At 48.9% G+C, this 19,413-nt stretch overlaps 1 protein-coding gene across 1 annotated transcript; it reads right to left on the reverse strand.

Moving 5' to 3' along the window:
• Nucleotides 1-8,088: 8,088 nt before the first annotated feature.
• TBR1 (T-box brain transcription factor 1) lies at nucleotides 8,089-18,976 on the reverse strand. Its single transcript, XM_063306656.1, has 7 exons — nucleotides 18,841-18,976; nucleotides 18,039-18,777; nucleotides 16,678-16,832; nucleotides 16,122-16,243; nucleotides 15,264-15,422; nucleotides 13,505-13,566; nucleotides 8,089-9,019 (listed from the first exon to the last, which is right to left on the reverse strand). The coding sequence occupies exons 1-7, from the start codon at nucleotides 18,974-18,976 to the stop codon at nucleotides 8,089-8,091; spliced, it is 2,304 nt and encodes a 767-aa protein (XP_063162726.1).
• Between the last annotated feature and the right edge of the window lie 437 nt (nucleotides 18,977-19,413).

Consider the following 19,413-nt stretch of genomic DNA (forward strand, 5'->3'; position numbering starts at 1 on the left):
AGCCATTTACTTTATAAAACTGGTGAACCAACATGATTTGATGGTTTGTTATGCTGGGCTATGACTGGTAGACTGAGGTCCAAGCCTATACTCAGCCATGGAAACAAGGGGTGACTTTGCACTATTCACTGACACAGCTCTGTGCCAAAATATGGTTGGCTTGTTTGTGGTCTTTCATGTTGTAGGAACTCAGCCATTGTTCCTAAACCATGGTTCATGTCTTAGTGTATTGTGTGAACCCACCCAGTTTCAATACTACGGGGGGAACCCAACCTTTGCAATTCAACCCAGTATGCTCCAAAGTATGGAAGGAGATAATATTTTGGAAGGGAGTACTGTTTCTTTACTATATATACTGTTTATGACATATATAGCCTGCATCACCCCACAATGCTTTAAACAGTATACTATGTATACTGTCTTGAGCTATTGGAGGACAGGTGGAACAATCATCTATTGAAATAGTGCACACTGATTATGGAAAAATAGGAGAGAAACCAGCAGTTGTTTCGTGTGGTATGTGTGTGTATCTCAACAGTTAAGGACACAGTGAAACTTTGACATAGCAAACAGAGGTGTACAAATTTTCCTAGATAAGCGGCCATTGCTCAATAGACCTCATTTTTCCCTATGCATTGTTTCCACAGTGCTGAGGCCCTTTTCTGTCAAGGTTACTATTTCATAAGCTGTCAAGTATAACAAGACTATCTCCAATGGACCATTGACTGGATCAAATTATTTTCATTCTTTGAAGAATTCCATAGTTATTGTCCAAGCATAAAAACCTCTTTCTCCTATGCTGCCCTCTAAATGAGCTGTTGGGACAATGACTCCCATTATGTCTAATCAACATGAGTCGTGTAGACTGGCAAGGATGGGAATTGTAGATCCAACAAATCTGGAGGGTGCAAATGAGAGAAACCTGAATGTCTAAGGGAACCAGAACAGGGGACTTGATGTAAAGGACATCCTAACCCATCATTTTGATTGCTTAATTCTTGCAACAAAGACAGGTCTCCCACAAAAAGTCTGAGTTCTATTTTCCAAATGCAAATGAATGGGTACTGTTGCTGGAGGGAGGGAGGGAGAGATGTAGGGGGGACCTATAAAGTTTGGAGCCATGTGTGGAGAAAAAAAGGGGGGGCAGATGCACACCTTTTATTAATTCATTTTCTGGCTGCCTGAGAATAAAGCTGAAAGTCAGTAAATTGCCTAGGGAATAACAATCAAGGCTTGGCCTGGATTTCAGGGAGCTTGGAAGAATCCTCTCTTGGCTACAAAATGAGATGGAAAAGCTGCTGACTCAGAACAAGGGTGCTCCTGTTATATATCTTGTCCTCTGAAGTTTGGCGCATGGGCACCTACAGTGGTTAGGGCTGGCAGGCTGCTTCTTGCTCTATGCTGTCCCTGGTGCTGATTATCTAAAAAAGGCACAAAAACCTCATTTTCTGGACTATGTGGGGAGGGCAGTGGCACCAGATAGCAAAAAAGTCTAATTCTCTTATGGGAATGGCTGAGTGCCCATGAATTGTTCAACTGAGTAAAGTTTGCTTTTGGAAATTCTTGACTTCCAAGGTACTGGAATTTACAAATTAATTATGAAAGTGAGAAAAAAGAATTTGAGAGTGAATTAGAAGAATCTAAACAGGACAGAAAGCTGGCCAGGAGGCCCATTGTCATGAAATCTACATGTCAGTAGAGGTGCTGAGACCTCTTCTTGTCCTTTTTCCATACCCAGACCAGCTCTTTCTCTGCATAGATGGGCCTCCTCAGATGCTCACTATTCAGGGAGCAAGCATAGCAGGATTCGAAATGTTCTGATGTGATAGTGAGATATTATCTCCTCAGATCCCACTTATGTAAGCTCTGGGAAAGCTTCTTGGATATTGCAAAGCATATAATGACCTCTCTCAACTATTGCTGATTTAAATTCCAACTCTTGGAGAAAGCTCATTCCAATATTTTGCCTCCAAAATTCCAATATTTCTTGAAGCACTATTCTTTGCCCAGAGCAGTCAGAAAAAGGCCCATTAAATGGTGCATATTTCAGATTAGGATGTAGAACAAAGGAAAGGGGAGGGGAGCCACAAGACAAGCAATTGCCCTGACTTATGACCAATATTCACTGACTATTCATTAAAACACATATTTACTCATTTAGAAAGATCAACATTCATTATAACACTTAATTACTCATACAGAAAGATCCACATTTAGTTTGAGCAAAATAATAATAATACAAAAATAAATTCAGAGAAAACAAACACTAGTAAGGGGACCTGGAATGTGTACTGTATCTGATCTGCCTCCCTTTGACTATGCTTCTTTTTGTTGTTAAGGTCCATATGGCTCCTTAACACATTTGCTAAAATAAGTCAACATCTTATAACAAAGCACATCTGACTGAAGTGGGAATATCTGTCCTACTAATAGGCACAGTCGTTAATTTGTCTTTTAAAAAATAAAAAACTGAAAAGCTTCCTCTATTGACTTCCTAATGTTACCTATAGCCTGGATTCATCCATGATGCTAAGCTTCAGAAAAGCCAATCAGAGTATGGTTTAGCATGCTAATGAAGTCCATCCATAGGCCATTTCCAAATCAGAGAATTCCACCATTCTACAGCATCATCCAGCTATTTCTGTAGAGATATATTTGAATGAAGGCAGGCTTACTATTACTACAGTGATAAGTGGATGACATTATAAGATGTTATGCATCACTAATGTTAGTGTCATAATGGCATCTTGCCCACAATTGGGTTTCTACTGCTCCTGCCTTGTGATCTGCACTGTTGAAGAAACCCTACGTGTTTGTCAGGAATCTGGAGTCCAGGGTCTGTGTGGTGATGGAATAGCAGAGGGCCTCACTAAAAAAGGAACTTTCTTTTCCAGAATATACCCCACTTAAAAGCTACATTTGATAAGAGATGGATGTTATGCAATTTGGCAATACATTCCCATTACATTTGATAGGAATTTAAGAGCAAGTCTTGTATGTGGGAATGCAGTATAGTAAATATAGCTAAAAATTATTACTATAATAATGATTGGTTAATTGTCATACCTAGAAGCTCTTGAGTGTTCTCTGTTAATCCTCTGTTTTCTAACAAAGCTATCATTTCTAGGGTACGTAAAAGACTTTTCTGAAATAACCTAATTTTTTTAGAATAATTGGTCACTGACAAATATTACCACACATTTAAAAAAAGGGGGGAACCTTTAGTTTCACAGTTTAAAGATAAATTTCCCTTCATGGTAGGAAGGCAAAGGTGGAATAATATAATGCAGTTCGTGACAAGGAGGAGAACAGTCCATCAAGAGACCTCTAGTGGCAGGTTGCAGAATCACTCAATAGCACACAAACACATGCACACATCTAGCCTCAAATTTAATTCAATTTTTTAATTTTTTATAAGAAGGCAGATACTACAGGGAACCTCAGTTGTCTTAATCCTGGGAAACTGAGGATTTCTTCAATTGTTCACATGCAGTAAGATAGAAAGGGAAATGATTATTTCATGGGATCTACTGTTAACTACCCAGTTATCCTTAATCAGCACATCCTATGGTACCCTCAGTTTAGTGTTTCTGAACTGCAAATGTTTACATTTTCCCCACTGCCAAAAATTCTTTAGATGTATTGCAATCATAAATTTGCCCCAAAGTAACTTACATCCAGATGCCAGTCAACCTCTCACCCCTTTTCTAGCTCAGGGGAAACATTTGCATAGCCTGACAGGATATGACTGTGTTTGCCCGAGCTGCAGTGTAAAGGTGAGAAAAACAGAAAGCGATTATTTCTGTGTTGAAGATGAAGTAGCTGGTATCAGATAGAGGAAATAAATTGCTTCTATTCCATTTGTAAAGATTTCCATGGACTCCCAGGCCTTACACTACTCTTCGCTTACTCAAATCTTCTAAAAGGAGCTACACATAAAGACTGTCTAAACATTTTTACCAGGTTTTATTATTATGCTTTTTGTACACAGACAATATAAACGGGTGAAAAACCAAAACATTTTTTTCTGGGTGTTTGTAACTTGAAGAAACAATTATTTAGCTACACAAACATAACAAATGTGTAGGGAGGTTTCTTGAAAAAAGAAAAATCATGTCCATCATTTATGGAAGGACCAAAAATATATATACAGGATGAAAGTCCTGAATTTCTATTTGGGAAGGTTCCTTCGTTGATTACAAGTTAGCCTTAATCATTTTGCCTGCTGTCTATTTCACAGTTCATTCCTCACCCCCACCCACCCATCATATTAAAACATGGGTTGATCAGTTATATATTTCCTACACAAAATTTTGAAGACTCACTACTCTACATCAACAAGGGGAAAGACTAAACTGAGTGTAAAACTCTTGACTGAACAGGAAAATCAAAAGAAAAATAAGAGGTCAGAGAGTGGGGGAAATTAAATCACTTCAAACTGGTGCTGCCTAGTCTATTCCCCTAGAATGCTCTTTCAGGGATACCTTCTTATGCATAGAACAAAACAAAAATTTCAAACTAAATGCAATCTTTTTTTTCTTTTTTTAAATATACAACTCACAAAGTCATTTTCACTGGACTACACTACGGGCACCAACAGGTCAATAGCTTAGTATTGGTTGTAGTTTGTTCATTACAAAGATTTACAGTCATCATTTAACTGAAGTGGGGAGGGGTGAGAAAAATATTGAAACAAGAGAAGAGCACCTGCATGCCAACCAGGGATGGGCTTAGGAATTGGTGAGTGGGGCAGAAAAAGACATAAGGATTAAAGATCATTGGATAGGTAATGTGAAATGCTTGTTGGAGCTGAAGTGAGTTTTCAAGGAGCTGGTTCACTCTCTCTGGCCACCTGTCTCTAATAGAGTGTTGAACTGGGGTTAAATTGTGCTGCTTAGTTGACAAGAGAGTCAATGGCCTTGTTGGGTAAATCCCCTTCCCATACACCCACTTGCACACCTGATTGACCACAAGCTACAATCTAATTGAAACAGTGTCTCCATGACCCTAGGGAAAGATCCACCTGAGCTACTCTGCAAGACCCCAGCATGTCTGGAGTTTGTCTGAGTCCTAGCTCTCTGGATTTGTGAACAAAACTACTGTATAAGTTTTAAGTTGACCAGCAATGCAAACATAGGCAAGTTTACTTGGAAGGAAGTGCCTTTTTGATCAGTTGGAGTAATTCCATTAACAAAGCCAGCTAGGGCTCTTCTGGTGGGTTCATACAACACACCAAGCCATCATGTCACTGGCTTGCTTGTGGCTTAGTGTATTGAATGAATGCAACCCCTGTACAGTATTTTCTTAGGTAAATTGTGATTGAAATCAAATGACAGCTTAATGCAGTGTGAACCAAGGCAGGGAGTTTAGCCCATAACAACAACAGGCATAACTTTTCCTTTGGAACCCATTGGATTTTAAAAGCTCTTCATTTACAGTCCATTCCTCCCCATTTCTCTCTTAAGTTGGTGTCCCCACCCATTTCAGTAAAGTTTACTCCCAGGCAGAGATACTTGGAGAGAGAGGCCACCTGCTTACTCCTAGTACTCCCACTCCTACACTTGTTAGCATGAGTAAATTAAGGGAAAAGTCCACTCGAGTCCTACTGAACCCAGCGGGGACTCGTCTATTTATAGACGCTGCGCTATTAAGCGGGTTTGCTTCCATTGAAAATTAAGTTCTGATCAAGCAGGGGATGTAGCATCCAGAAAAAGGAATTGACTGTACTCCTTGCGGGAAGCGAAGTCCTACTGAGAGAAGTAGGAGTAATTTCCGCCATTTCGCGGCGCTTTGCGAAGGGCAACGACGCTACAATCTCACAAACTCGGGTGAAACTTCCTTCCAAGGAAACGCGAGCAGGAGCTCGCTACGAAGCAGCAGCTCAAGCCGTTTCCTGGCTGGCGACTTCTAGTGTCATCACGCCATCGCTGTGTTCATTTACCAGGAAGGGAGAAAGTCAGGCTTCATACCGCCACAACAGTGGTGAGGTGACACTCGCAAACCATAGCGAGGAAACGGCTTAAGGCCTCTTTTCCAGCTATTTTCGAGAGGCTGTTATTCGGGATAAATTCAGTGGAGTTTGCTTCTGAATAAGTGCCTGTAGAATTGTAGAGTTTAAAGCCCAACTAACTATAGCAGTAATTAACACTGAGGCACACCCCTGTGGATTCCTCTGGATCCTAATCCCAGTAAACATGTTTAAGGCTGAGTTTTAAACTTGACTGGGTCACACCCAAACTGAAGCATCCGGTCTACATGTGATACAAGGCCACAGTTTGTTTTATTTTAATCATGGTTTCCTGAATGAACCACAATTGGCTGGATGTATACGAGAAGCTTATGCCACGGTGGCTTTAGTGCCATGTGTGAACAAAGCTACTGCTTAAGTTCCTCAAAATACTTTAGAAAAGGTCAAGTTTCTCTTATCTTCCCAGTCAAGACACTGAAGCAGCATGGAAACTTCACTAAAAATGTAGGGCAGCTAACAGGATGTCTTTAAATTCCCATTCCAACACCAGAGAGCCGAATATTGCCTTCTAAAATCAACAGAAATCCTATCCAACGGGATCCACACATGAAATTTAGTGGCGATTAAATCAGAAATCCATAGCCCACCGAAGTGATTTCAGTGAGAGGCACAATAAATTCTTGCAGGCATTTAAGTATAATTAAGTCCTACAGGGGTGTAATTATTTAGATGTTAACTGTTAGATGTTTGGATCCATTCAGACAACATGGTTTTTCTGTTACCAGGCCTAACTTCGTTGAAATTATTGATGTAATTTTAATTTTTGTTTAATCAAGTTTAAGTCACTTGGGACAGTGGTATAAAAATACTAACAGATACACTTCTTAACCACACACCCAGACTTTGTCCTAATACTAAAATGCAAGTGTGTGGATGCTGATTTAGATAATATGAAAGAAGGAAAAGGAGCTTTAGATATTTTAGGCTTTGGTTAGGCCAGCCAACCCTAGTATAGGACCCCTGTTCGTTATTTGCCAACTGTATATATGTATATACATACACACATACCTTTCCACTATAGTTAGCCCGGAGGCAAAAGGGAAAGGAGGAATTTCCCTTCGAATTTCAAACACATGGTGCAAGGACAGAGAAACGGTTAGTTTGCCTTAAACCACGTTTACTCGGAATTAAAACCCATTAAGTCCAAGGATGGGAACGATTGTGTTCTAAATGGACACAGAACTGGAGATGTGGGGGAGCAGGATCTAGGAGAATCCCAAACACATTTACTGAGAAATCCTTTAAAGGCATGCACAATATTCCCTTATCTTCCCACCTTTTCAGTACCGCAGAACAAGCATCTGCTGTCCACCTTCCTGATCAGAGTGCGCGCGATCCTAAGGAAAGTTGGAAGCTCTTTGCCCTTATCTGGAGGTAAGAGCTATTAAACGTCGTGGGGCTGAATTCCAAATAAATACGTGCATAAACTTGAGCTGCATGGATGGAATGGAATTTACTCTCATGTGTATCGGATTAACTTTAGGATAGCGTTAAAAAGATTGGATTGCGCGTGTCGCCCACCAACAAACGTTTAAGAGTAGGATCCTTTACCACACCGAATACCAAGCCACACGGGATGGGTACAGCGGGTTAAGGGATAATTTAAGAATTTTGTTAGGAATTTGGAACAATCTACTTATTCGAAACACCGGAGTTTGATAGCTGGGTTTTCCTTAAAAAAAAAAAAAGGCGTCCCAGCTGCTTGGGCTAAGGAAGAAAAACATGACATGTTTCGCCTTGTACGGGGAGGGGGTCGCTAAGGAAAGAGGCATACAAGGTGGAAAATGAAGTGACACGATTTTCATGATTTCGTTGTCATCCACCTCCCACTGAAGTGATGTTGGAACGGCCCCACGGTTTGCGGGCTTTCTGCGTGTGCGAGGAAAGGGAGAGAGACTGCGCGTGCGCGGTACTACGTGCGTGGCCAGCCAGAGCCGCTTTCAAGTGACCGGGAGAACCAGCGCTCACCCCGGTGCGCAGCGCAAAGCCAGGGCTGCTTCGGAAGGGACAGGCGAGAAGGGCGGGAGAGGGCGGGAGAGGGCGTGGCCAAAGGCATCTCTCTAGCTGTGCGAGTAGAAGCCGTAGTAGCCGATGTCCTTGGCACAGGTCTTGTCGCAGTCCCTGGGGGCCAAGGCGGGCTCGCTCTTGAGGGGCGACGAGCTCTCAGAGGCTGGGGTGCCCACCGGGGACAGCCGCCGGCGCTTGGCCTGCTCGTAAATCCCAGAGTCGGTGGAGTCGATGGACTTGATGGACGAGGGAGTCTCGATCCAGCTGGAGTCGGACAAGTCCTTAGGCGGCTTCGAGTCCTCGGGAGCCTGCCCGGTAGCGGGCGGTGGCGGCGGCGCCACCAAAGGGGAGCGCTCAGGGGGCGCCAGGCTGTCGGGCTCATCTCCGCCGCCGGCCCCGGCGGGCAAATAGGGGTTTCCTCCAGCGCGGGCACCACTGCTGTTAGGCCAGCACGACAAGGACTTGGCGCAATACTGGGGCGGGCTGCGTGCCCCCCAGCCTGAGGGGTCCGGGTAGTAGCCGAGCGGGCGAGCGGTGCAGCCGGCCGCCTGCAGCGGGAGAGCCTTGACGCCGGCGGCCGCGTAAGATAACAGCGTGGCGGCGTTTCCCGCCAAATCTCCAGCGGGGTCGTAGGCTGAGGCGGCCGCGAAGTCCAGCCTATTATTGGCGGGCGTGACGAACCAGCGCTGGGGCGAAGGCGCGGCGGGCTCTTCGGCTTGCTGCGGAGAGAGCAGCCCGTTAGGGTGAGGCACGCCTCGCTCCGGTACCGGCCCTCCGGGTCCCACGCCACCTCCGGCGCCCGCCCCCGGGTGGTGGTGGTGATGGAAGCCGCGGGATTTGGCGTAGTTGCTGACGAACTGGTCCTGCAGGAAGGAGCCCGCCGCGGCGGCCGCCATCGCATAACGAGCCCCCGGCACGATCTGAGAGCGGGGAGAGTCATTGGGCGACGGGGTCAAGCGGTCCATGTCACAGCCCGTGTAGATCCTGGGAGGATAGGGAGCAGGGAAAGAGAGCAGAAAGGAAGGAATGTAGCTGGCCAGATAGGCAAGGACACCGTGCAACAGCGTGCCCTTCTTCCTACTTCCCTCCAGCCAAAACAGTCCACGCGGAAAAAGGGCGTGCGTTCCAACCACCGGGAAACACGAAGGATCGTGCGTCTTACGTCTGCCTAAGCTGATGATTCAGCCTGCGAGTGAAAGCCTATAAACCAGGTTTCCCCAATTTGCCGTGTTCTTTACGTGAGTTGGACCACAGTTCCCACCGCTGCCCAAAGCGCTCAGAGGCGGCGCAAAATTAGGGAAAGCTTCCCAAGGCCTTTTTTCACTAAGCTGCTGAATTATCCTGAAGAGTGCCTCTGGGCCCGTGCCAAGTAGCAGGACCTCCACAGCCAGAGCACCATCTCATCCTAACCTAAATAGCAAGATAGCCCATCCAACCATTACACTGGCGATAAATGGCGCGTCTTCACGATGATATACTGCCTTGGTGATGGCTGGATGAAGCTGTTAGTCCCTAGGCTTGAAATAGACAAATATAGGCGTCCCGGTGACAGGTCTTTTATGGAAGCTAGACTGTTAAAATTAACGCTCCCGTCTTACAATTCCTGCCTTCTTGGACCAGGGATACTGCTTTGCCTTTCTCGCCGCAGCAGCTGCAACTCATATAACCCCGGGCCGCTCAAGACCTAAGTGAGGCACCTGAGAATGGGTGGCCAGGTCTCTCCAAACTGCGCCAAAATCAGGGCGGGTCTTGGCGGATGGAGGTTATCTCCGACCGCTGTACAAACTTCCTCCGGTGCAGCCTGGTGGGAGAGGAGAATAGACAGGCCTGCGCCCACCTCACAGACCCGGGATAAAAAGCCCGCCAGAGGCCAATAGGGGCTGCCAAAAAGGGAGTTCGGGAACTTTGGCAGGAGAGTCGCTTAGTTAAGGGCATACTTAGAGTCTTGAGCCCTGGAGCTTCTGGGTCCAAGAAATCCACGCGCATGCCCGCGGAAATTGAAACTAGAGACCAAACCGAGGACAGCCTACAGAAGCACAAAAAGATACTAAAATTAGGAGAACGGGTGGAGGGGGGCAAGTATACCCTCTCCACACTTGATTTCTTCTCCGAGGCTCATCAGCCAGAGTTCAGTCCAGCCATTCACCCCAACTTGCTGCTCTTCAGATGAGTTGGACCCAGATTAAGGGAGTTGTAACCCAATGTGAAACAGGGAGCTTGGTCCAAAGATTAAAAAAAATAATGGGAGATAAATGAGGCTGGAGTCCTTAAAACAAGCATAGAACATTGAAGGCCGCTGAAACTGCCTTGCCTCATTCCACTGTTTAAAGTTGTAGAGCACCTCTCCGGGAGAGAATGGAAGAACTGTGGAAATGGTGGACCTCAGGAATTAAAAATCAGAAGCGACTGGTAAAATTATGGGACCACCCAACTTATATCAGGAGACCTCCTGGGTGCCGATCTTTACCAAATTCTCTTACTCCAAATGGCCACAGGTTTCGCATCATGAACTTACAGTGCCGCAAAGCTTCACAATTGTAGAGCTTGTTTCAGCAGCGCTAGCCTTAGCATAGCTTTCCCCTTTGTGACCATTTGGCAGCTAAATCCGGACGCGGGGGGTTTACTTTGCACAGGGTACGCTGTACTTCTGCCTATGGATCTGTTACACAGGATGACCTCACAGAACGAGGGACTCTCAGAACTTCCCATGGTACGACTACCTTTTCCCGACCCCTTAAATGAAATGGAGCCCACACACAACAAGAAGCCTCGAGCTTCGGACAAGGCCCCCCACCTGGAGATCCAGAAAGGAAGAGACTTGCTGCCTGGCTTCGAGCCCAGGATGCAACAGAGGCCCGATCTGCTTGTAAACTAACCCAGATAAGGAAACACTGGATGATGTCGGGTTCGCTAATGCACACTTAGGCTAAGTTTGTTTTAAAAACGTGTTTAAAAAGCCCTTTTAAGGGAAGGGCAAAATCGCTCCGTCTGAAATTCTCCCTGGACGGCCGGGTCCCGCTCCAGTCAATCCTGGTTAGCGCAAAGCTCCCTGCTTGTCCTCCCAGAATTGGCCTTTCAGAGGGACAAGTAGCCAGAGGCCCCGATGCACTCAGGAGGTGCTCCGGAGCCAGTTGGTAGGAACTGCAGGCGGGATAGTTCGGGTACATTTACCCCAAGGGGCTGCTTTCGGAGCGCCAGCAGCAGGGCAAGAGGGCCGGCGGGGCGGCGCTCAGTTGAAATCCTTGCTGTCTGTCGAGGGCACCCGAGGGGGCAAACAAACGATCGCACCCTTTTCCTCTGGATTAATCAATCCAGAAAAGCTACCTCGCCCTTGGCTTGCTCCTCGGAATCGCCTGGCTGAGGGAAAGGCATTCAGTCGAGGCACTAGCAGGAGAAAGTTTATAACCCAGTTAGGCGCAAGATGATTAATGAACTCCGCTCGGGGTTCGGCCTGACTTAGTTTGCTTGCGCTTTTCCTCCATTAAGGCGTCTCGATTTCTTTCGGGTTTTTGTTTTTTTCCCCGTATCGGTTCTGGCCGCCCTGACCTTATGCTTTGGTGAAGTATCTGGTTGGTCAATCACGCACTGGAGGTTGGGGAGACACCTTTTGGTAGCAGAGAATGCTCAACCTCCACTGCAACTTAATCCACCCTGGGAGAGTTGATCCTTTTGTGTCCCCTGATCTGCCCCGCAATCAGTCACACTGGATAGGCTTCAAGCAAAAAACTTTTATCTAAATGTGGGCCGCTACTGCTCCCATGAGATCAGGGAACAGCTGGCTGGGGATTTTGGGAGGTGTAGTCCAACTCACTTGTCGGGCGTCAGAACTCCGGGCTATCAACCTTTCAGCTGCCCCACTTTCCTTTCCTTCAAGTCGAGGCTTCAAAAGAAACCCCCTGCCCCCTCTTCCAGAAGGCCTACCTTCCCAAGGCCAGCCAGCTCACACTCTCTGTGCCTTTTTCTCCAGGCAGAGCCAGGGTGCCTGCCAGCCCCCATCCCTCGGTCTTGGCTGGGAATGCTAACCCCTACTGAACTCCAAGGGGATTGCTTCCGGGTCATCTGAGAGAGCGGGGATTGTGCGGCAAACTTCCGGAGTGGTGCTGGACATCAGCACCGCGTCACCTAGAAAGAGGCCTTCCCTTTCTCTCCTTGCAGCTCAGCTTGGTGCCTGGCTCCTCTCCCAGCGCCAGGATGGTTTGCCTATTTACGCAGGGGTGGAAGACTGGTCCGTCTCTTGGGGTCGGTGAGTAAGGAAAAAAGGAATGAGAGCGCCTCCTTGAGCGCCTTTTTTGGTGGAAAGGTGGAATACAAAACAATACCAATACACTACTACTGCTACCACAATGACCCTGGTTCTATGCTCAGGCGTGTGCGTGTGCGTGTGAGGGGAATAGATGACTTCAGTTTCTTCTAAAGCTTAGCTTAAAATTGAACACGGGGCTTCAGGAAGTCAGCAACAGCTTTGCGACGTTTGTAACTGGAGGTAATCCAGGAGACGTCCAGTTGTAAAATACCGGCGTCCTAATTGGGCCCCGGGTGTTTTATAGGATCGAGGGACACCCGCTGGAGGTAGTGCGGTTCTTCGGGGCCGGGGAAGCGCTCTGGACAAGTCCAAACCGCGCCTGATTCCTAATTGCTTGTTTTATTTGTAAAGGGTTTCCAAGGGCCTGATTTTCGGAGGGAGCTTATGGAGTTCATGTTCAAGACTGGTAATGATCCCACTAGATAATGCGCTGCTTCTGGCGAGTCACTGGGAACCTCCCTGCTGCTTATGTTCAAAATATGCACTTCACTTTGAAACCGGGGAACCATTGCACGTTTCTCGTTCCAGCGAGAGTTCGCCTCCCGCCGAAACTTGAGCTGCAGTTTGAGGGCAGGCAATTTGGACAACAAAGCCCAAGCAAGAACCTCGGATGTCTTTTCCAAAGTGGCAGAGCTAACGGAACGATCTTAAGCAAGGCAGCCGCCGGCGCTAGCGGAATGGAACTGTAACGCTACTGAGAAGGACTGAGGTCTTCATCGCTGGGGTAGGCAGTGGGGCAACGGGGAAAAGCTTCGCTCTCTTCCTGCCTGGCTACGAAGACGCTCATCCTTCGGGTTTTACCGCATTCGGTTGTGCGTTAAACAAACACAGGTTTTACCCTACGGATGGTTTTTACGGAGAAAGACAAGATGCAAAACCGAGAGCCAAGTATCTCTCCTACCGGGAAGCGTTCAAGGACCACTTTGAGAGTTTCGTACGCGCCCGTCATTGCAGCCATTGCTCCTCTAGTTCACAAGCTAAGATTGCGCGCTTCCCTGTTCCTCCCAAAGCAACGGATTTATCCTAGGGGCTTATCCAGTAGTACACATAACCCACACTCGAAAGTCTGGGGGCCTTCTTTGGATAAGTCAAAGAACCCACCCAACCTCTGTTTAACAGGGCTGGACGTGCCATCGCCAACAGAAGGCTCAAGACGAGGGACTTACGTGTCGTAGTTGTCTCTGAAGCCTTTTGCGAAGGGGTTGTGATCGATCTTCAGCTGTGTGATCTAGAGAGGGGAGGGGGGAAAGAATTAAACAGTGGCCTCTCCTCTGCTGATTCTCTGTGTGAGGCAAGCAGATACCTAGCCTATTTCTTTTTTAAGGGAACAGACTCCAGTCCTTTCGTTGTGATTTCTCCCATGAAGACAAAGGGGGTGTAGATAAATGAGGCCTGGATGGCTCATCCCCAGCACATACATCACACAACCTTCCCTACAAAGTTAATCATTTCAAAGGATCAACAGGGATTTTCGATCCAGAGCAGAGAAACTTCACCTTCCAGTTTGTTCTTTATTCGGCCTCAGGGCAGTTCCAACAACCTCCTGGAAGGACCACAAAATCAAATTTCGGCTTAGGTACCTCGTCTCTTCTTTAGAGCTAAGTCCCTCCTAATTAACTGGGAGTTTTGCCGAGGATAGATCTGCGAGGGGATCAGCATCTAGTCACATGCTCGAAGTGTCACTTACAAGACTCTTACTGGCCAGACGGATGAAATATTTAGCCCAGGGAACATTACAGAAATTAAATCTGGACCAAGAGATCTGGATGATTTGCAGTGAAGGGGAAGGATCCCTGATTCCCAGTTATTTGACAATGGCAGCAATATACTAGCATATACTTGCCATGGTTAATTTAATAGAATGCATTTTCTGTTTCCCCAGGACAGGCTAAACTACAAACGAGCTACAGGGCATTGATTCCCGCCATAATACGTTGAAATGTGGTCGGCTAGTTCGCAGTTCAGTAGGTGGAATGAACTCAGCCAAAGATTTCTTCCATCCCTTCGCTAATTATATGGTTCAAATGAAGCAAATCCTGGCTAACTCAGAGTAGTCTTTCTTACGTCTAGTAAAAACACATAAAAGATTTCCCAAACCTGTAGCTGGCTCTTCGGTTATTTAGAGTCTAACACAAAGAAAGTGGTAATCGAAGCCAGATTTGTAGATAGAATTTGTTAGGTTGGACTGCTTTCCCCCCTTTTCCTGGAAATTAATTTGACCGAGCCCCGAGATTGTCTTCTGCATAGGCATGCCTTGATTTTCTCAAGCATGCATAAGGCATTTTGCTGCCTGCCCTGGAGAAGCAAAGGGTGCCCTCCACAAATCAAGGCTCAGATGTCCTAGATCCAGCCAAGTTATTCTGGCACCCCTCTCGCCTTCTGCGATAGTCAAACGCTGCAGTCATGCATTAAACAAGGACCAATCTGCTGCCCTGGAGAGGCGCGCCAAATCTGCTTTTGAGACCGCGGCCTCCCGGTAGGGCCGGCTCTGCCTTGGGTCGCAAAAGCAAGCCATTCCAAACAGATCCGACCGGGCAAAGGAGCGGTACCTTTGCCTGTGGGGACGCGGGGCCAAAACCAGCCTATAGGGAGGTTCTTGCATCCAAAGCTGGTTCAGAGGCTCCCCTAAAGCGATCTGAAATATTACTCTTGACTTTCTTGAAGGATCTGAGACGTTCTTTCCCCTCTTTTTAAATTGCAGCTGGGGTTGGGCAGAATCGGGACTTGAAGGCAGGTTAGAATAATTTCGCAAACACCTTAAGCGAATTAATCCACCGCATCATTTTGTTGTCCGAAATCCCGATTTCCCACTCGGTGCCACTCGGGTAGTTTCGCCTCCACCCTCCCGGCCTCCGTGGCTGCACTTGCGCTCCCCCGCCCCATCCCGAAAAGGCCAGAATTGAGCAAGCGAGAAAAGCACTTTACATCGGTGTTCTGGTAGGCGGTGACGGCGATGAATTGCGTCTCCGGGAAAGTGAAGGTCTGCACCCGGCCCGGCTGGCTGGTGTCCTCGGTGCCGTCCTCGTTCACCTCCACCACGTGCAGGCGAGGCTGGTATTTGTGGAGGGACTGCAGGACCACCATCTGAAGACGGAGAAAAGGGTGAGGTGGGGGCTAGGAGAAGGTCTGGTACTTTTTACTTTGCACGGGGGGAGGAAATTTATATCCCAGACCCGCTCCCAGCTCTCCTGAGAAGCCGAACCGCCGCTCCAATCTTGCCTCCTCCAAACTGGCTGTTCCCAGTCCCTCCCCGATTTCGCGGTTCTAGGAGAGTCGCCGCCGAGCTTCGCCACCTGCTCCAGAAGCGCGGATCTGCGCCTCAGTTCCAGCTCCCCCCTCGCCCCCCCTCCAGTAAAAGCAAGTTGCTAGAAGGGGAAAGAAAGGAGCCCGGACAGGCCACGCTGTTCCTCTGATCCGGCTCAGCGAGGAATTTCCCCCCTTTTCTTTTTGAATTGCGGAGCGAAGTCTGAAAAAAGCCGCTAGGGCCGCCAGCTCCCAGACAGCCGCGGCCGTTTTATCAGCTTCCCACCGCCTCCATTCCGAATTCTTCGCCCAGAATCGCCTGCGCTGAGACGGTCTCCGGCTCACACGCCGGCGAAAGCGTATCTTCCTCGCTTAACCTCACCATTGAATTAGCCTCTTTCTTCCAGGTCTTGTACAAGAGGGGCTGGATTTGTACAACGGGCTCAGACCCAACTGAAATGAACGGAGCTGAGGATGCGGTGCCTACGCAGTCGCTTGGTCCTGCAGGGCCCAGTGCCTCTCTCTCGAGCCCCAACTGACCTGCCCATTGTTGTTGGACGCCCCTTTATTGTTGGTCAGTTTCAGTTTCCCGAATGAGATTTCCTGGCGCATCCAATGGGCTCCTGTGTTGGGCGAGTCGGGGTGCATGTAGACCCGATTTCCTGAAGGCGAGAACCCCGCGTTTGTCAAACAAACAGACAAACAAACAATGTTGGAAAGAAAGACATTCACACAGTGCATCTTCCCTTCTCCTTCCCTCCCCCCCAACCCTTCATAGGCGATTCCCTACAATTCCCAGATCTCCCGGCTTTGAGAAGACGAAATTGCTCCTTCATTTTTTTTACTGGTAAGTTTTTAGGTATTTCAACTCGGGAAACTGAAGGAAAGAAGGCAGGAATCGGCGGAAGGGAGGGGAGAAGAAGCCCTTCAGTTTTAGCCTCCACCTCAGTTTTGTGCAGCCTTGCTGGCCCAAGACAGTCCACTAATTAAGACTTCTCACCTAAGCGAACCGAGCGCGGCTGCAAGTCCTTGCGCGCGCCCGCGTACCTTGTTATCGGGAGGGAAAAGAGGACGCGTGAAATGAGGGAGGACTTGCCTTGAACGTTGGTATCCGCTTTGCCGCAAGGCACCCATTTGCCGCCTTGAAACCGCCAGTGGTTTGGGTCGGCCAGGATGACGTCCACAAAAATATTGTAGTGAGCCGTGGGATCCAGACCCGAAATATTAAAACTTAAGAAAGGGAACATTCGCCTGTTTTAAGAAAAAAGGCGGGGAAAATGGGGGGGGGGGAGTGACGGGATTGAAAAGGAGGGAGATAATAATTTTATAAGTACATAGCTCTCCCCCTAAAATCTTCGAAAATCTTTTCTTGAGAGTATGATGCCGAGGAAAGTACCCGAAGGGTACACCGATTTAGGCATCTCGCTCCGCGCCTTTTTGTCTAGCGGATCGAGCCTGGGAGAAAACGGCCCTCCGCTTACTTATGGCCAAGTGAATCCGGTTATTTCCGAGGAAACCGGATTGGCGGGTTGGCACATCGGCTTGTAACCCTAAAGATCCTGGCGGGTTTCCACGGTAATTTGCCCGGAAGGAAGTCCCAGCGATTTCAATGCCTTTTGCCTTCAGATGACGGGCTGCCATATTTCAACGCGCAAAAACCAGCCGCGAAGTGGCGGACTTCCCCATCTCTCGGGGTCAGCAAAGGAAGCGAGGCGATGCCGTGATCGCCAGAAAGTGCGGCAGAAACGGCCCAAGCTGTGCCGAAGACCCTGGCGCCTGTTCCTAAGTGGGATTGCGATCGCAATCATTCTTCGTCGTGTTTATGACTCTTAAATAAGTCAGAGCGAGGAAGAAAAATATCGGAAATAAATAGGGAGAAAACTTGTAGGCCGAAAGATGTATTTAAATATATGCATGTATGTATGTATGTATATAAAATATAAAACTAAGAACCGGATTATTCCAGTCCCAAAGACAAGATCGCCAGTGTTTTTCTATCTTAAAAAGCTGAAGCAAAATGAAAGGAAATAAGGAAAGGAAAGGAAACAGGAAGTAGGGAAAAGGGAAAAAAAGGATCAGAAGTGGTCTAAAGCCGAAGGAGAAGGAGAAGGAGAAGGATGATGATGATGATGATGATAATAACAATAGATGATGATGATGATGATGATGATGATGATGATGATGATGATGATGATAGTGATAGTACAAGCGGGGAGGGGGGCAAGAAGAGAGAAAAAAATGACAAAAGAAAAATACTTTGAGCAGAGCCCAAAGGTCTCGGCAGGAGATCTGGCTGTTCCACGGCCAGGCACCCGGGCTTGGGCTCGGGGGGCGCTTCTGCTCGCCCGTTCCCGTCCCTCAGCCTCCCTCGTCCTCCTCCGCTTTCTCCTCGGCGGCGTTGCGCCTGGCTGGCATCCTTCGGCCGCCGCCGCCGCCGCCGCCGCCGCCGCCGCTTACCTGCCTTGCTTGGTAATGATCATCTCGGTCTGGTGCCGGTGGAACTTCAGCCAGAGCGGCCTGTTGCATAGGTAGACCTGCGCCTTGCCGGGGACGAGGCCGGCCTGGGCGGAGGGGAACTGATAGAAGGGCGAGCCCTGGTAGGAGTGGCCGTACTGCTGCGGGTAAGGGTAGCCGGCAGCCGCGTAGCCTTGAGGCGCCGCGGAGTTGGAGAGCAAGCTGTTGTAGGCTCCGTTGGCGATGACCGGATGGTGCGCCATGTAGCGGCTGGGGCTGGCGAGCGAGAAGGCGGCCGCGTGGTTGTGCTGACCCGGGTAGGGGAACATGGTGGCGGCGGCGGCGGCGGCGGCGGCGGCGGCGGTCGGGGGACCCGAGGCAGCGGCCGGGGGCTGGCCGGAGGAAGCTGTCGCAGTTGCGGGCGTGGAGAGCAGGTAGCGATCCGCCGCGGCCGCGGTCGCCGCTGCTGCTGCTGCTGCTGCTGCCGCTGCCGCAGCCGCCGCCGCTCCATCGAAGGTTGGACGGAGCTGCTCCTGGCCGCCGCCGCCGTCCAAGACGACAGGCGAGAGTTTGGCGCGCTGCTGCTGCTGCTGAGGCGGCGGCGGCGGCGGCTGGGCGTCCCCTGGCGGGTCTTTGGAGTCAGGGAAATTGTCTGCCTCGGCCTGATTCGTCATCCCCCCCCTGGCGAGTTTTTTCAGAGGTGAACTTCTCTCCAGGTTGTCAGCGCTCGCCGAAAGGAGGGCGGCGGCGGCGGCGGCGGCGGCGGCGGCGGCGGCAGCCGGATGATGATGGGGGTGCGAGTGGTGGTGCTCGTGCAAGACAAGCTCGGATCCGCCCGCGGCAGGCGGGTAATCGCCGCCGCCGCCGCCGCCGGCGCTCACATGGAGAAATTTCTTGGAGAGCATCATCGACGGAGGCGACAGACAATGCTCCAGCTGCATGGCTCCAGACCTGGCCCGCTCTTTGGCCAAAGCCTGCCCGGGGATGGCGTAGCGGTAGCACAGGGTCGCTTGGGGGAGGGGGACGGAAATAGCCTACGGCCCCTGGCTCATCATCCCGGGACCCTCGGTGGCGAGGGACCCAAAGCAGCTTCTCCCACCACCCAAGGCTGGTTCCGAACTGAAGCCACGATTCCCTCCCCCCCCCCCCAACCACCGCTCCCTGGGAGAAGAGATTGGCCAATTGACACCGTGCAGCAATCAGCCAAGCCGCACTTTTGATCTCCCTGGTTGCCGAACGCATGAAACGACTCCTGCCATTGGTTAACCGCTGACAGTAATTTAATTAGATAGACGTTAATTAGGATAATCACCTGGCTCCCGGTCGCGCGACGATCGAGGCAAATGGATTGAGAATGAATATATATATATATATATAT

The sequence above is a fragment of the Candoia aspera genome, chromosome 1, assembly GCF_035149785.1.
Source record: "Candoia aspera isolate rCanAsp1 chromosome 1, rCanAsp1.hap2, whole genome shotgun sequence".
In the NCBI taxonomy this organism is placed as follows: Eukaryota; Metazoa; Chordata; class Lepidosauria; order Squamata; family Boidae; genus Candoia; species Candoia aspera.